This window comes from Zosterops lateralis (assembly GCF_965231275.1).
Source record: "Zosterops lateralis genome assembly, chromosome: 9".
Lineage (NCBI taxonomy): Eukaryota > Metazoa > Chordata > Aves > Passeriformes > Zosteropidae > Zosterops > Zosterops lateralis.
Window position 1 is genome coordinate 11,801,706 of NC_139769.1, and position 18,902 is coordinate 11,820,607.

At 39.5% G+C, this 18,902-nt stretch overlaps 1 protein-coding gene across 1 annotated transcript in view; it reads right to left on the bottom strand.

Moving 5' to 3' along the window:
• The window catches only part of PIGK (phosphatidylinositol glycan anchor biosynthesis class K), a 64,363-nt gene extending 45,826 nt beyond the window's left edge, over positions 1-18,537 (bottom strand). The window contains exons 1-9 of the mRNA XM_083867167.1: positions 18,424-18,537; positions 16,935-16,988; positions 14,819-14,910; positions 12,636-12,771; positions 11,313-11,424; positions 10,872-10,968; positions 10,405-10,522; positions 9,533-9,643; positions 4,952-5,124 (exon numbers count right to left, since the gene is read on the bottom strand). Coding sequence (XP_083723293.1) covers positions 4,952-5,124; positions 9,533-9,643; positions 10,405-10,522; positions 10,872-10,968; positions 11,313-11,424; positions 12,636-12,771; positions 14,819-14,910; positions 16,935-16,988; positions 18,424-18,522 — 992 coding nt within the window. The 5' untranslated portion in view covers positions 18,523-18,537. The remainder of the gene's footprint in view (positions 1-4,951; positions 5,125-9,532; positions 9,644-10,404; positions 10,523-10,871; positions 10,969-11,312; positions 11,425-12,635; positions 12,772-14,818; positions 14,911-16,934; positions 16,989-18,423) is intronic.
• Between the last annotated feature and the right edge of the window lie 365 nt (positions 18,538-18,902).

Sequence of the window (18,902 nt, forward strand, 5' to 3'; positions counted from 1 at the left end):
AAAATCCTACCAAAGGAACAAAAAATAAATTGTCCAAAGCTACTTTTTAAAATACCTTGCTAAACAGGGACTGTAATTACCAAGCACAGCACTTTAGTGTATTTAAAGTCTTCCCAGCACAATTTATACCCACAGCTCCTTTTGATATTGTCAGCCATCCTTATTTATTTTATGCCAACATTATACCAGTGAGACTGTGTCCTCCTACATAATTTTTCCTTCTATAATCTTCATACTAATTTCAGTTATATTACCTTGAAAAGTTATTTTACACTAGCAGGTATAGGAGTGTGTGTGTTTATGTCTATGTATATATTCACCTATCTTTCTGCAAGCAAAGAAACCCCAAATATATTTACAAAATACTTCAGGAAATCCAGCAATATTATTAAACAGCAAGTATTGGTTCACCCATCTTCTTTATTTACTTGTAGGCTATTAGAAAGCACATGGATTACAAAATCCAAACTTACCACTAAAACAGAATAAATTTGTAAGACATCGGAGGAAAATACAGTACGTGTGTAATCTATTAGTGTTCATCATGGGAAAAATTATGACACCCATCTGAAGATGTTTGTGAACCTGGAAGTAACAGCTTCTCAATCCCACCAGCAATTCAATTCGGATGAGTAGAGACCTGCTAAATTCTGAGGTTTTCTTCTATTTTTACATTATTCTGAAACATGTTACATCTCTACCAGGTTGTCGCCCAGCAGGGAAAGTGGAAAATAAGATAAACCCCCCCCCCATTATGCCATCGAATTTCCACCAAACATGGACCAAGCTGAACTCCCCGTTTCCACGCCCGCCTGATTCCAAAGGGATCCCGCTGGGCGGGGCGGGCACGGCGGGGCCCCCTGGTCCTGGTCCCAGCCCTGGTTACTGTCCCACCCCTGTCCCGGCCGTTGTCCCGGTCCTGGTCGCGGTTACAGTCACGGTCCCGGTCACTGTCCCAGCCCCGCCCGCCGCGCTCCCGCTCCGGCGCGATGGCGCCACCTGCCGGCGCCGTCCGGGAGCTGGCACAATTAGTCATAAAAGTGACTTAAGAAACTACAGGTTTGTGGCACCTGGTACAGACTGAATGGGGATATGGGAACAAACCCAGACACTTATTTTGGGGAAAGCCCACTGAGCTGAGCAGCATTTACCTGCCAAATCAACAGATTACCTATTGCTTCATAAAGTGGATTCCCCAGGGCTTCAGGATCATACAACAGCAGATTTAATTATTAAGCACATCAAATTGAAAATAGCTGGTGGAAAAGAAAGGATGGGAAAGAGACACAAACACACACACACACACTGGACTGGGAGAACATTAGCTAGTAATATTCTGCAAATGAACCAATTACTCATAATTAGCCTGTTACACAAGCATCCCCCCTAACACAAGTGACCAATTTATTCTTAGGAAAACAGTCACTGCCAGTAGTATCACAATTCTTCGTAACAGAAATATTAAATACAAAGTCTAATTCTCAAAAGCAATGAAACTAGGATGGTTTTATATGATGCTGTCTTTAATTCACTTCTTACTACCCTCAAGGGAAATATTCATCCCTATTTTTACCAACACTTTCTGCTGATATAGGTCTTTTCCTCATGACAAGAAGTGAAAAGGAGAAAGTGTTCCAACTGGCTGTAGAGTTACAATCCAAGTTTAAAAGACACACTCCTAATTCATTGGATGTTCCAAAACCTGCAAGGCTCCGAAGAAGAAGAAGCAAGATTTCTTCTACTCCTTAATGCTGATTTTTTGCACTTGCATGGGGATTTAGACAAAACATAACCATCTGAATCCTCAGAACCCCTAGACTGTCAAATTTTCTGCTAAAATTGGCAGCTACAGATCCCTGTCAGGACTGAGGCAGCTGCAGAACAAGCCCTTTGAAGTGAACATAGCTTAGACTGAAACAGCTATGAAGAAAGGAAATAGCAGAGGAACCTTCTCTTTATTTTTTAAAGCTTTTACTCGCAAATATTCACCCACCACTACGCGGATAGAACGAATGCCTCTTCTCTTGCTTAATTAGTAGTTGTTCTCTGTATGAGCCTCAGCCCAAGCCAGAGGAAACTTCAAAGGCCTCACTCATCAAATGTCACGGCATGAGCTCCACGTGAAGCTGCCAGTTCTGATCTGGCTGCACAGCTACAGCTCACGCTGCGCTTGGGAGCGGATCTGTACAACCAAGTAATTGCTAAGCAATTGTGTAACAAAAGAACAAACTTCTATTGAAAAGATTTGGCAAAGTCACAGCAGTGGGCAAGATGAGAACTTGAACAGTCTGCCAGCAGTACAACCCTGATACATGTTCATGCTTCACATGACAGCATCTTCTTTACCCATAATCTGTGTCATCAGTGGTTTACCTCTTTTGTTCATTTGGCTTTTAATGTCCTTATCTGCACGTGTGACACCTGCAGCTTTAAAACAAACAAATCAGATCTAACACAGACTACTTAAGACTGTCAGAGCTGAGGCTGGGATTTCATTCACTGATTATGCTCTGTAACACAAACATTCTGTAGCATTCTACTGCCACCAGTATGTAAAAGAAGAAAAAAGGTATCAAGCTAACATTGAGGGAAGAATAAAACAGAAGACATGATTCATAAAGGAATGAAGCCTTGAGACTTCATCCAATATTAAGCCAGTAACATCTTCACACTCAGTAACACTCAGATGTGCTAGCAGTATATACTTGTGATCTATCAGATACCTCTTGGTGAACAAAACTTACAAACTCCTAAGGGCCCAGGTTCAATTCTCTATCACTTTCTTTTGCTTCATCAAGACTTTTAAAACAATGTTGGGCATGAACAAGATTAGTCATAACTATTTTGGAAGGATTATTTCACTTTCAAGAAGCTAGTTCTCTCCTAATTAAACAAAAAAAGAATAAACCAGGCTATGATTGCCCCATCGTTTCCCAGCTGTTTTACCTTAGAGTGTCAACAGCCATTGCATTCCCAAAAGGCACAGAATGCCTTAACTGACACTGAGAGGGTTAAGAATAAGCATTCACGTTCTTTAATTCAGGAGTCACTTACACTATTTTGGGACAATCAGTGGTAATGCCTATTAAAAAATCTCGTAGTTTGTGTTCCACCTTCTCAATACCCTCAGAAATAGGTGAGTGCAATGTTCATAACATTCTTTTTAAAAAACCATAGTAAGTACTTTTGCAGATCAGATGCTCCAAAACTGCATTTTTAACAAGCATTAACATTTTCATTTAATAAATTCACTTCAAGCTGTAATTCATAATTTTTTTGTAGCTAAATAGAGCTGTCATCCCAAGAAGCATTGACCTCAGAATTCTGCTTAAGGAATTTATTAAGCACTCCACATCACTGTCTGTTAGAGCTATACTACAATTTTTCAGTACTTTTTTAACAAATCCCACACTTTCTCCTCCATTAAAAACATATTGTCTATAAACTCTTTCCAAAAGGTAACAAGACACTGAAAACTTACGTACTTAAAAAAAAAAGTATAAAGGAGAACTATTAAACCAGCACGTCCCCATCCCTTCTAATTTCACAGACTTAAGTGGAATTGCCATGATAATGTAATACAGCTTTCATTAAATATCAGAAAAATTCACAAGGATAATATTCCTCTCTGTGCATGAGTGCCCATTTCTCAACATGCTTCCATCTGTGCAGTCCAGCAGTGTCAGACACCAAATATCTCTCCACTACTGACACCAAACTAACACGAACTAACCAAACACACACACAAAAAAGCTGAAAATCACAACCAGTCATTTCCTGTTTCAGAATGGTAAAGCCCTTCAAAATCTATTTGTCCTTTCAATTGTCCGCAAATTAGAAACTCACATAGATAGGTTTTTATCATGGTTTTTGACTGGCAATATGTCTCTTACTTGCCAAGAGCTTTTTTATTCTTCACTGAAAAAAAGTTTACAGCCACTAAGTACTGTTCTATACTATGGAATCACAAAACTAGCTTCAGATTTATATAGTGTGTACTAATACATATGATCCAGATATAAATACAGTATGAAAGTAAAATATGAAATGCACTAAACCTTGTAGGATATTTATAACGACAAGGATGAGAGTTACTGTCATCTTAAAAAAAATAAAACTGCTATCCACTGGCTTGAGCAAAAGTAAACAACACGGCAGACAGAAATTTACATAGATTTATGTGTTGAAAAGTATTTAGTCCCTGATATAACACAATATTTCAATTCTTTGTTTCCCCCTCCTACAGGGCAGTATCATCAAGAACAAAAGACGCAACAGAAATGGAAGTACAATGCTAAATAAATCCTACAGAACAAGCACATCTTCCTTTACATCTTCCCAATAGGTGGCAACAGAATCCCAAAAATACAAAGAAGTTTACACTTCTTTCTTCATCCACAAAGTAAAAGACGCCCTGTTACAACTTCAACCAATGAACTTGCACCAGTAATTTCAATTAAATGAATCACTGAATCTCAGGAACAGAAATTCTCAGGACAAAATAATGTCAAAGGCCTGCGAATTCAGAGAACTCAAACAAAGCATTTATTATAAAGCTAACTGGTATATAACCTGATGGCTTGTACTCAGAGCTTATCTGGGGGGTGGGGGGGTGTCAAACTACCACAAGCAGGAATTGCAGTAACAAAATATTTGAGCACTAAAGCAGAAACCTTAAGGAAGAAAGAAAATTTTAAACAACTTCTGTCGTTGTTGACATCTACACCTTGGTCTTAAGCAGCATTTATTTACAAGGGTGAGGAAAGGAGTGGGCACTTTTAAACAAAGTTTTCAGCTGACAACTTCATCACAGTAGGAAGTCCATATTAACTCCCTGATTCCTTGTAAGAAACGACAGGAAGTCAGAGTTCTTTTTCCTTGGCAGTTACACAACTCCTGTGATTTTGTGGCACAAAGCTATACAAATCAGGGCTAAATAAGGACTACTTACTTGCTTTCAAATCCAGCCACATCCCTGTCCAAGGAAAGTGTCTCTGTGGTGATCTCCACCTTCCTGACACTGCCAAAGAAGTCTGTTATCAGAACTTTCTGAGGGTCTCGCTGGAACAGGTCGGTTCGGTGCCCAGGGGTGGAAACACACAAGCTTTTTGGACAGACCTGAAACTGGAAAGCAAGATGGACAATCACATCCTGTCCCTCATTTAACAGTCTCTACATACACCTTCCAAAATGAAACTAGTATTAAAAAGAAAGATAAATGATACATGTAACTTGCATGAATTTCAGTACAAGCTCCATAGCCGAAAAAAAATGTTGAAAAAATGCATTAAAATGTACAAACATCTTGATTAAGCATTTCTGAAAACCTTTTTCCTTACAATAATGCCACTGCAGTTTAAAAATGCTCCTGTGAAAGCCAATTATCAATTACATCTAACTGATAAATACACAAATATATTACTAAATATAGATCCAACAATGCTGCTATAACCTTCCAGAAGTCACAAGTGGGCATAAATTCTTCATATTTACCAAAGGGAGGCATGCAAAATTAAACAACCTTTGATAAGCAGCTATGTTGAAGGCTTCATAAAGAAGCGAAAATTTACATTTTGATCAGAAAAAAAGTCCATCAGTCTTGTTTCTAATTTATAGCCCACAAATTAATGTGTAAGATCTTCAAATATCAAAAGTGCTTTACTTACATTAAGTTTACAGACATCCTGTGACACCTACAAACTAGCTAAATACCTTATTATTTATTTTACCCATGTATTTTGTCTACATATCAGATCCCCTATATCCCACACATGCTGCAACACCTGAAAGATAAAACCAGCACTAACAAAATCAGAAAGAACAGTGACAGATTTGTTGCAGCATTTAGAACACCTGGCAAGACAGGATGCCTATTAAGTAACAAGTTTGTTATGTTCCCAGCAGACACAAGGAAACACAAATGCATGCTGGCCACAAAGCCATTTTGCACAGATCACCTGGTAACAGTGCAGGTTATGTGAGTCCTTCACATTCCGGCCACACAGAACATTTTACACCAGAGATTTAACATACAGGACTAAAACTGCCACTCTCCACATGGGCACTCATCTTCCTTAACCTTAATTTTTCCAAGTGATTTGCATCAACCACAGGATCTAGAGCTCATATACCTAAATTACATCATGGGGCAGCTCTTACAAAGTTGCATCAAACACAGGTCCTAATCAGCTCAGTGCAAATACAACTTGAATTGTCCCAGCTAATGACTGACAAACCTGAGAGTTTCAGGCCATACTTCCCAGCAGAAATACTGTGCTCAGTCTGCCACAAAACACACAGGCTTTTGTTGCTCATTCTCTTTGGACAAGAGAGCCCTACATTGCAAAAAGTTTCCCAGAGAGGAAACAATCTATCTGGCTTTTCTTCATAGAGGACAGATTCTATCTTCCCATTCTTCCCTTCTGCTCCATTCCAGTTTCTCTTTTATCCCTTTTTAGCCTAAGCCTGTGGGATATGGCATTAGGCTGCTTGTCCAGGGAGACTCAACTCACTTTCACCTTTACCTGAAGCAGACAAGCACACATACACACTTTTATTATTTTAACAATTCCCAACTCTTGTTAGCTGCTATCACACAGCTGCTAAAGAAGAGGCAAATCAACCCCTTGTTATCTTCCCTGTGGTGAAAATGGACTAGACTCATCAGCATCATGCTTCCCATACAAAAGCCATTTGTTAATGCACACACAAACCCTCTAAAGTTTTCATTTTCACCAAAATGCTATCAATTTTCTCCAGTTTTGCTTCAATTAAGGGCACAAACATAACAAGTAAGTCTCTGAACTAAACTATAAAAAGTAAGCATTTGTTTTAATCCCACTATTTGAAGCATAAATTTATGTTGCAGTTATACAAGTAAGTCTCTCACCAATATTTTGAGAGTATAAATGTCAAAAAAAACTGCATCAGCACTGAAAGTGGGAAACTGATACTGCCCCAACTAATTCTTACCTGTCCCACAACAGTTCACTACCACAACACATTGATATCAATTTGAACAAAAATATGAAGTGGCAGTGAGAAGAAGACTTCAGTGTTAAAAACCTACCCATCCACCACTGTGAGAATGGACTGCAAACCAATTATACCACAGCAGACTAACACTAATAACTGAGGTCTTCTGACAAAACAAGGGAAACACAAACGATGGCTAAGTTAAGCACATTTTTTCCTATATTATTTTTTTCAAATTTTAATTTTTTTTTCAAACAGAACTAAACAACTCCCCCAACTGTGTTATCTCAACTTTTCTAACAACAATTTAGCTACTTCATGACAAATGACATCTCATTTAGAAATTTATCTGAATCTTATTTTAGAAGTTCAGATGTATGGCATTTCAATGTAGTTTTTATTTTCAGGGAATTGTGATCAAACCTAAAGTCAGTCATTTGCACAGCTTTATACTATCCCTTAGCAACACAGATGGAGCAGGTGGGGAGTAGGTGGAGTGGATTATGAAAAATGATGTATCATTCTTTGCAGGAATGCAATATCCAAATCTTAGGTGGATGTGAAGAGAAGCTGTTTCAAGAGCGGTTAAAGAAAAGTAAAGAGGTAACGGCATAGTAGCGGTGTAATAAATACACAGTACTTCAAAAAGAGAAGACATTTGACATATCAGAATATCAAACAACTAAAGATCATTTAATTTTAAAACTAAGTAGTGAGCAACATAAGTTACCCTGGCCTTGGAAAGCATTAATTTAAATTTTAAAAAAATCAGAGTTGGATAGACTACCTTCTGCAACTGTTGGCAAAAAAAAACAGGTTTATAGCCTTACCATGGACTAACCATATGTCAATTTGGAACTCTTAGATGAAGCTTTGAAAAGCACCAACTCTAAGTCAAGTGGTCACACTCGCTGAAGTGTGTGCAGATTATGACTCAGTACCTGATTACACAATGGTCTGGGTTGGAAGAGACCTTAAAGATAATTTAGTTTCCCTTTCCTGCCAAGGGCAGGGACACCTCCCTCTAGACCAGGCCTCGAAGTCCCATCCAACCTGGCCTTGAACAAATTATCACAAATCAATATATATTTGTGTCCCTTCTCTTCCACTCCGCAAGCATCAATCAGCAAATTGCTGTATGATGACTTACACGATGGAAGGAATTTACCAGTATGGATAACTTCCCTCAGCCCTTCCTGAATATTTGACATATAAGCAAAACCACAGTTAGGTATCTTCTCCAAAGAGCTCAAAAACTAAACTACTTGGCCAGCTAACAAATTTCTACACTTTTCACAATAATCAGATTAATATCCTGCTGACCAGACCACCTATACCACTTCCAAGGGAGTGTCTTACACAGCAGAAAGCACTGTTCCTTTTTATGACCTTTTATTGCTAACAGAAATTATTTTCTGGTTTACAGTGACATTTGAATGAAAAGGCTAGACAAAGATATTTATTCAATAAAGAACTCGCATATTTTTCGTTATCAAGATTTATTTTAAAGTTACCTGTATCCCATAACTAGAAGGTATCAAATTACAGGACAGATTTTTCATTCCTATAGAAGTAAGTAAAAGAACCTTGAGTCTTAGCCACTGAATCAATTCTGTATCAACATAAAATCTGCCAAGTGTGGGTTGTTTAGAGAGAATTCTAGCACACATGTAGCACTCAGGCTAACACCATCCTCTGTAGACAGAGGGTGGCACAAAACTCTTGAGCAGCTGCTCCTTTTACAGAAATGAATCTGTGACAATGTAAGTGGTGGCTCTTAGACTATTGATGTGGCACAGCAGGATTTACAGCTACAAGGTACCAAAGTATAACCCACAACTACAAAGAAAATAGCATTGGAACAGGTATAAAGAGTTAATAGAGCAAATAAAATATGGATATACTTTACGTCATATCACAAGTGTATATAGCTCACTGCCAGAGAGGCATTTTCATAAATTTTGTCATATGTTATCTGTTTGGCTTCTTTTCCTTCTGCTTCATACCTGAAATCTACAATAATGTTTGCCTCAGCTATAATTAAGTGCAAACACTGACAGATTTGTACATATCTTGCTCTGGAATCTAAGCAGATATACAGATAAATTAGTCTCTGCAGGCATTTGTGAGTGCACTGTTAGGATTTTAACTGTTTAATCACCTTTGCAAAATGACATCAATGCCTGCTTTTCCACATCTGCAAAGTATCTGCTATTCTGGATTTAGAAGCTTCCTGCTAAAATATTTCACATGCAAATACTTCATTGTATTGATATGAATATTTAATGAATACTTCATTTCAGAAAAAAAATACAAAATCTGGCTAATTTTGGTTATTTTTTTCTGGAGCCAGCAAAGCACTTTCAAATGAGGACAATCCTTGAAGTGTTACACAACTACATTTAACAACTGCAAAAAAAATCCCTCCCTCCAAAGCTGCTTCCGAGAGAAACAGCAGGAGCATAAAAAGCATTTGAAGAACCCTACAGACAAAATAATTAGTTTTAGAACTATTAAAGTCATTAGCATATTCATGAATGTTGAGTATTCTACTTACTAGGTCATTCATATTTGTCTGACTGGCTGGATGAATTTCTTCCAGGAACTCCAACACATAGAACGTGTATCTGTCCATGAGATGAACACCAATGCCCAGGTCAGGTTGATGCTGTAAAAACAACACATAGCAGTTATTGGGCATTTGCAGAAGAGAACTCAGCATTCAGGAGAGGGAACAGAATGTAACAGCATGTTGCAAAAGTTAAGCGTATTTTTTTTGTTGTTCTTAGGTAAATTATACAACAAAAATTGCTAGCTGTGAAGAAACCTACTGCTGACAAGCTGAACAATGCAGTTTATCTATAAACTGTATCCTGGGAATATCTATGCTTCCCAAAAAGCAGAGAACTCCTTAATGGTCCAGCACAGACCTGTGGACTTCCAAAAATAGGGCTGGGAGAGCTAGTGTATCTTACAGAAGTGTGTGGGATTAGGTAATCCTGACAAGCTGTTTTTGCTTTTTGATTCCAGGCTGGAATCTCTCCTATGTAATTCTCTTCTGTAATTCAGCTGGGATATAATTACAGCAGGTGACGGTTAGCGTTTTGTTTTGTTTTGTATCAAGTATAGTAAGTCCTAGATTGAATATTCCTCACACACATCTCTCAGCAGTCTTCCCATAAGATTCCTTGCTGTCCTAGGCAATGCATAAACTGGCCAGCAAGCACAGAAATCCATCATTAGCCTGGTTCTTTGGGACAGCACACAAAAACAAGCAGGAACACTTACAAGTTTTGTCAAATCCCCACAAAATATCTCACACATTCAGTAATTAGAATAAAGGAAATCTTTAGTTAAAAGTCAGCAGGAATTGTGCTTTTAACTCAGGCATTCTGCAAACTGTCTTCAAGATCACATAAATCTACTTACTGATAAAGAATCTTCTCCTACTTGGCTGCTAGCCAAGGCCATTATATTGGGTGAATAAAATCGTTCATACATGGATGCTCCTTGACAAGTATCAATAATAAACAACAATTCATTGTATCTGAAAGAAACAAAACAGCCTCCTTACCCATTTCTACTTAAACACCATATACATACTTTTCTTTTTAGTTACCAGGGCAGCTGCTCAGAACCTAAGCAACAGGAGCTCACCCTGATCAGATTTAGGATACAAATTTGCCCAAAGCAATACATTTGAGCAGCTCTAACTACAGGAAAGCTGAAAGCAAAAACTGAAACTCTGCTTTCTGAATGCAAACTCTCACACAATTTTATGGAAAACCAACAGTATGTATCACTGCTGCAGATAAGCAAGGCCTACCAGTAAGATACAATTAAGAGTATGTTCAGGATATTCAATATTCAGTGTCTACATAATGCTTACTTCTTACCTCCTTTTCTGCCACATTTGTTCGAAGGCATCAGCAAGTTCTACATTTGTGATTTCTTCAGAATCTTGAAATTTTAGGAAACCGTTTCCACCATGGCCTGACAGAAAAATCAGAAGTCAGGCAAGGATGTAGGTTAAAGGAAGATATAAAGCCTAGGTGATCGTTTTTCTAAAACAAGGTAAACACAATTCTCTTTCTCCAGAAACAGCCCAACAAAATAAAATATTGATATAGTAAAAACAATATGCATACACCATTTCAAATGGAAACTATACTGGCTTAGCCTGCTTCACAGGCATTTTTCCTTAAGTAGAATAACATGCTGAAACCAGAAAAACGTCTTTTGGTCAATCCTTTTGTGCATTTGGACTACTAATGCTTTCAACAAACCCATCCAACTGAGCAAGCATCAATAAACTGCACACAGAAACCTGCAATTACCTGTCATATATATTAGAATATTGCTTCTGTCATCAGAAAGAAGACGTTTAGATCGTGGTGTGCTTGGTGGGATTCTTCCCGTTAAAACACGCAAGAAATTTTCAACAGTAACCTATGAATAGAAGCAGAAAGTAATTTTCTAAAGATGAAAATATTGATCAGTTATAAGTGGGTTACAGAAATTAAGTAGTGGAACACTAAAATATGCAGTGTGTCTAACCAGACATAGTATGGTGTGGTATAAACTGTATAAACATTTTCTGTGTAAGGTTTTATTTCAAGTTAAGGATCATGTGGTACCTTTCACTTTACTCCTCTAACATCAGCCTGTTGCTTAATTATATCCAATAAATCTACCACCATTACAATTTTTAAATATATTTACATTGATCCAAAAACCTGTCAGCATAGAGCCTCATTGTGCCAAAGCTGCTCCTCTACTCAGAAAACATTCCAACATTAGTGTGTGTTACCATGGAAAAACAAAAGTTTAATTCCAACCGCAAGTCAGAAAAGAAAAAACAAGATCAATTCAATTACATAAGTCTGAGTGATCAGGTAAGATCCATCTGAGTGGTGACTGCAAGACATTCTCAAAACACCACTTCCTCTTTAAGCACCCATGCACAGCTCAAATGCCTGCAACAAATCCATACGCAGGAAAAAACATGATAGAAAGAATGTAGCTCTATTCCAGTTCTGTGTCTTCGCTTCTTTGGGTAAAGCTTCTAATAAATGTTTAAATAAAGCATGTACTATATACTTCAATACAATCCAATTAACTTTTAGCAAACCAAGAAACTGACGTGTAATTTTGTCTCAATTGGTAGAGATGCTGCCTGGTATGAAGGAATATTACATGAAAAGAAAGGTGACAGAATGCAGATTTTTATACAGTAATTGCTTTGCAGTAATGATTAAGTTAAGGTTTTTGCTTTATTTTAGAAGCATATGCTTAAGATTAGGAATTGAAGTACATCTACCTAATAAACAATTCACTTGCACATCAAAATTTTCACAGTAATTTTTGTGTTGGCAAGACGAGACACTAAACAGTCTAAAGAAATTTCAGTAATGTGATTCTATTCCATTATTTAAAATAGATACACTAAATATGATTCTAGTACAATGAACTTCAAATACAAACTCAAATATCAGGGAAGGAAGGGGTAGGTATTTTAGACTTGTCAGCTGATTGTAAAAGTCCAGCCCAAAACCAGTAATATGAACAGCAAGACTTCCTCAGACTTCAGAGATGCTGCATAAATCTTTAAACTAACACTAAAAAATAAAGACTAAGTTTTTTAACTAAAGCACCGTTACCTCATAGCTTCTGTAATCCACTTCTACATCATCTCCATAGACATTCAGCTCCATGTTTTTATGGCTAAACACAGTGGCAGGTTTGGGATTTCTGGGATTACATGCCATATCATCTGCCAGCATTAAGACAATGTGACTGTGGAAAATAAGAAAAAAAAAAATTCAGACAGTCTACTTTCACATAACAGTCAAAGAGAAATTAGAACAACACTGTTCAACAACTAAAACAATAGCTTGTATCATTAAAAAGATTGCTGGAATTGCAAGTGAAAGTTTGCATAGTTATACCCTATTTCCTTGTGAGCATCCTCAGTATCACAAAAATATCACACAGAGAAATGCAGCTGATTGTCATTTATCTACAGGACTTAGTCAGGCCAAAGATGAGCATGAGAGTTTTTGACATCAGCAACTTTAGTATACAGGCTTGCCTGGACCTCATAGGTCAGAGCTCTCAAAAAAATTCAGAGATTTTTAAAGGGTAGTAAAACCAATCAACTCCAAGAATCAGGATTGATGTTTATTTTTTAGATGTAATTTTGAGGTTTTTTGGGAACTTTTGGTTTGGGTTTTTTGGGTTGTTTTTGTTTTGTTGTTTTTTTTTTTTTTTTTGTCCTGTTGGTATTTTGAAAGAAGTGTTGCAGCAAAGAAAGAAAAACAGATGAAGTAAGTTTGTCCAAAAAAAACCCACACTCAAATCCACATAAAAATTGCTGTAAATACTAAGTAAAAAGGGTCTCTCTCTCTAGGTCTTATGTCTTGGAGAGTATTCTTGAGTGTAGACTAAAGCATTGCTGGTTTTTTGAGATTAATTCCAGATCTTTGGACATGGATAAGAAATGGATCTTGCTACTGAACACAGACATCACAATCATGTCATAGTTCTTGCAAAACTCACACCTATTTTGACTTCAATGGTGAAGACAGACGGCTGCAAAGAAGATGAAAGTTCTCAGGTAAGGGCAGGAGGAGTGACTAGTGACAGAATTTCTGAGGCAGTGCCAAGGGCACCTGTGCTTCAAAGGCTGCACAGGAGAGAGGGCAGCTGCTTCTGAATGACATCTGCAAGAACAAAAGGAATCTTTCTGTGCCTTTCAGCCCACAGCACTTCTGCAGGACGTTCCCTTGGATTTATAACCCCAAAATGCTTCTAAAAATTGAGTTTCAAAATCCACTCTTTCAAAAACCAGAAAGCCACTTTTTTTTTTTTTTTTTTTTTTTTTACAAATTCATAGTTGAGTGGGAGTTAACTGGGGACTCCAATTGTGTAGTTTTGGACTTGGACAAAAAAAAAATGCCATACCAATTCAATCCACCAGAATATGCATTTTGCAGTGATGAAGCAGGCCACACTTCTTTAGGCAGATATGCCAGAGAAATTACCAGTTCTCTAAACTACCACTAAAAACCAGGACCATAAGGAATTCTACAGGAGCATATGATACATATAGCTTATTACACAATGAATGCTGGTGCCTTAAATTTACTTCCACAGTTCTGATAGAAGTAAATTACATTCTGAAAGAGCTGGATGGAACTGTGCCAACACCCCTAGAACTTCCAGTAGGAACACAAAGAAAAGATACTTCAGAACCTTGCTGTTCGTGTTGCCAAAGAAGAGATACTGTTCTAACCCTTGTGCTATCACTAGAGAAACACAACTTGTATGGACAAAACCCTCTAGTTTCTCCAAAAAAATCATTCAAAATGGATTTTTTCAAGGCAACTGTCAATATATAGGAATTGCTCCTATAGATCAGAGCCTTTAAAGACTCAGTGTAGTTACAGATGTGGAAGTCTTGCATCTTAGTACAGTCACAGTTACCAACATCTCCACACTAAAAGGAAATTAAGTACAGCAAGGCTCATCTCTCACAGTAGTACTGCCATTGCTGAGTGCACTTAGCAATTTTCACATTACACTTTCACCAGTTTGTTAAGTGGTACATTTTAGTGGCTAGATCTAATTAGCCTGTTTCAAATGGAAATTTTATTATGCAACTTGTTGCTTTTCCTTTGGAACAACATTGCTGCACTTTTCACCACACTGATGCGCTTGCTTTCTTCCTTTTTACTTTTATCCAGCCAAACTGGGAAGAAAAATGTATTTCCATATTGCTTCAGATGGCACGAGAACTTTAGCAGCACATTTGCAAGAACTGGAATCACCAAGATTCCCTCACCTATCAGGAATTCCCAGTCTCTTGACACTTCTGTACACTGAGAGAGTATTTGCCACATGACGATAATTAAACCAGAATCGAGATGTACACACCTGGAAATGAGAAAAAAAAGCATATTAAATAGTGTAAAGATACACACCGGCCTGACACATTGCATCTGAAGAATATGACTACAGGAATATTATAAAAACAGTAACAATTCAGAAAGAATATAGTAACATCAAGAAACTCATGACATAAGTTATGTAAACCTTAGTTGTACCAAAGCAAAAAAAATCTGAAAATAAAAGCTAAAAAATGTTCCTAGCACACTGACTCAAGACAAAACTGTCATAAACCTTTACTAAATATACAAAGTGGCACTTCAGGGAATAATTCAGCAACAGTAAGTGGGTAAGCTAAATTTTTTCATTTGCTTTCTCCTAATCAAATGGAAGAGAGATCAAAGGAAAAGTTCTCATCTCAATAGCAAACCCATTCTGGGAGCATTCTTCCACAAAGGCACAAGTGAATTACTTCATGCAAAAGCCACACACAGGGGAAAATGCACTGAGGACATTTGCATTTATGGAGTCAAAGTAAGAGCAGAGTGAGCTCTAACCAATATAAATAAAAATGAATCTGAATCCAAATTCTCAGAGTTCAATTTCTACAGTTCTAACAGGCAAGGGGTCAGGGCTCAACCATTCCATTTATTACACACTCGCCAACTCAGGTTCTGATTCAGACATTTCGAAAGCTTCTAAAAGAGGTGACTTTAAAGCCACAAAAACAGAGATGCAGGAAAAAGCATTTAGATAGTTTTTTAAATATTTCAGCTCTAAATGTAGAGCTCTAAGTTACACTACACAGCATCTTTTTCTCTACTCTTTTCATAAAAAGAACTGAGTTGTATCTTAAGTACTAATAAAATTCAGCCTGAAAGGATCCCCTTGTGTGTCTATCGCCCTATCAGTTAGGAATTCCAAAAAAGCCTACAGGAATCAGTCCATGAGGACATCTGGCTTTCAGCAAGATTTAAAGCTCTGAAAACAAACTGTGTCCAATTTAGCTGAGACATTTCAAGGTACTATCATCTGCCCCCTGCCTCCTACCCCCCTTACAACACAGTGGAAAGAGTGTCTCAGCTTTAAATATAGTTATCCACACTACAGCACATTAATTCAAGCTATTGATGAGGTGGGATTGCAGTATGATCCAAGGTCTGAAGTGCCTGGCAGCAGTAAACCCCTCCCTGTTTTATTCTTAAAAAATTAGTAGCAACTGTGACAAAACTTAACCATGAACCACTGAGAAAATAAAACCAGCAGGAAATCTGTTCAGCACAGAAAGTACAGGTCCTTGGACCTAATTTTCCACCTTTTTTGTGGGTTTTTATGGGTACCAATAAAAGCACCTATTTGTATTATATTGTAATAGTATTAAAATAGTATGTTATGCTTTAAAGTTTCAGGTTTGTACATTGTAGAATATATAAATTATTCCTTCATCTAGTTACTGTTAACTTGCCTTTTATATTGCTCAGTTTTAGTATCTGGAAAACAAACAGCTGCCACTGAGTAATTACAATAGTGTTCTGAAACAAATTAGTCATTAGGACCTGAATTGTGATTAAGAACCAATTGTGCAGCACGATTCAAAGCTAATAAAAGTTACATGGCAAAGAAAAAAAGAATTAGGGTAAGAACAGTTGATCTAAACACTACATTGCCAGAACTGACTTTATTCCCAGACTGTTATCACAAGTTAACAGATTGAATAAGAACAAAAATGAGATACAAATTCTTGTCAAAGAGACTAGACTTCCCTGGTATCAGAATTACACCTTTTTTTCAATATGCAGTATGCTAATTTAACTATTTTAATGCTTCCAGAACTTTTGTTTTATGAATCCTGCCATGTAGCTAGACACATTGAGTGCTTGAAATTCAGTCATATTGAAAACAAAATTTAATTATAGCATAATAAATTTGCAGGCACAAATTTATTAATTTTCAAATGCTTATCTTTTCATTTCTTTCAAATGAGCACAACTCTTGAGTGACTGTTGCAATTATGGCTCCTGAAAAAAAACCTGTCACCTTTATTGGAGAAAAACAACCTGGACCATGCTTACCAAAACTGCCCAGTTATTTGTATGTCCACTTCTAAAAAACTGCTCTGCTTGATCCTGAAAGATGAAAAAAAAAATTAGGTTTTTCCGCAATAAGAAATGACCATAGTTTTGTTATTTCCACAACAGTGTTCAATGCATATGTTTACCACATATTAATACTGAATAAACCTTAGAAAAGCCAGAAGTGAGGTATTTTTCTTAACATTTGCTCATTTCATACGAATTAACCGCTCCAAATCTTTCCCTGAAACTTGCTACAGAACAAAGAGGAACCATCAGTCACTTGCACCGCAGTTAAAACCAAAAGCCCACACACCTCTACTCCAAAGGACATTCCAAGAACAAAATAATATGATTTATTGACCTACAGTTTCAACCTTAATGAGAAAAGAGGCTTGGATTCAATTCAATTTTCAAAAGCAGGTAAGAGAATCTGCAGCTTTAACGCACTTTAAATCCAAGGTGGTTGCATTTATCTTCCAAAATCAGGACCTTTGACAGCAACCTTCTGTATAATTTGTGTTCTTCGTGGTTCCCACCTTCCTTTGCAGATGAGAGGGCCCTTTCTCCTTAACAGAGAGCATCAAGCAGGACACAAAAAGGGACTAAGACTTCACACAGGTAAGGGAATAAGTCACAGGGCAACAATCCAAATGTGCTGAACTCTTAAATCAGACTCTATTAACTCTGAGAAGTTCTGGGATGATGCTTGTGGTCTTAAACAAAAAACACAGTAACAGAAATAGCGTTGTACTTCAAGCAGCAAACAACTTGCAGTTCAATTAGTCATCCAGCGATTGTAAGAATATTTCTATTGTTCGGCGTGCGGGGGTTGTTTGGTCCTACTTGTAATTAATCTCAAACATAACAACTTGTTAATAACGCAGAATTCGAAAGCAAACAACACTCCAGATGTAGCGTGGGCACAGGGCATTTAGCTAATTGCTGAAACATGAAGTGACTCCCACCCGACAAGCCAGCGGCACCTGCCATGAGCAAAGGGCCGGCACCGCGGGACAGGCCCGGGCAGGGGGAGCGGGGCCGCTCCTCGCCCCGGGCACCGCCACCCGCCGGGCCGGTCCCTCGGGCACCGGACACGAGTCACGGTGCAGGGCCAAAGAGAAACTGAACTTCAGACCCCCGCAGGAGGATGAGAAGTCCGGGGGTTTGTAACTCTCAGCAGTTTGCACACAGCACACACCCCGGCCCAGCCGCCCCACACCCGGGCCCCGGAGCCCCGCGGTTCCGCCCAGGGGGCAGCGCCAGGCGGGGCCGGCGGCGGCTCCGCCCGCAGGGGAGGCAGCGCTCGGTCCCGGTGGTAGCGACAGGGCCCCTCCTGCTGCCGCCAGCGCCTCCGCACAGCTCCGCGGGCAGCCCGGGCCGCGCTCCCTGCCTGCCGGGGGAGGCGATGGGACGCCGGCAGCACCGAGCCCACGGCTCCGCCCGCCCGCCCGCTCTGCGGCCCCGCCGCGGCTCCCCCAGCCCGTACCTGGGGGCTGGCGGCCAGCGCTGCGCCGCACCAGCCCAGCAGCAGCAGCAGCGCGGCGGCGGAGCGGGCCCGGGAGGCGCCGGGCACGGCGGCCGCCATCTCACCCCGCCCCTGCGCGGCCCGGCCGCCCGCTGCCGGAAGGGGGGGGGCGGCCTGTGCGCAAGTTCCGCGGGCGGGAGCGCTGCTGGCCCGGGGCCGTGCCCTGCCCGGGGCTGTGCATTGTCCGCTCCCGCCGGCCCGGGGCCGTGCTCTGCCCTGTGCCCTGCCCGGGGCCGTGCATTGTCCGCTCCCGCCGGCCCGAGGCCGTGCCCGGGGCCGCTGTCCCGGCTCCTCAGGAGCGGTGTCCCTGCTCTGAGCGCGCCTGGTCACGGTCACACACAGAGCTCTCGGCCTCTCCGGCTCTGGAGAGCCGCTCCAGCCCGGTTTGGCGGGGCAGAGTTGGTCGTGGCAGCAGATCTGGCCCTTGCCTTGGGTACACG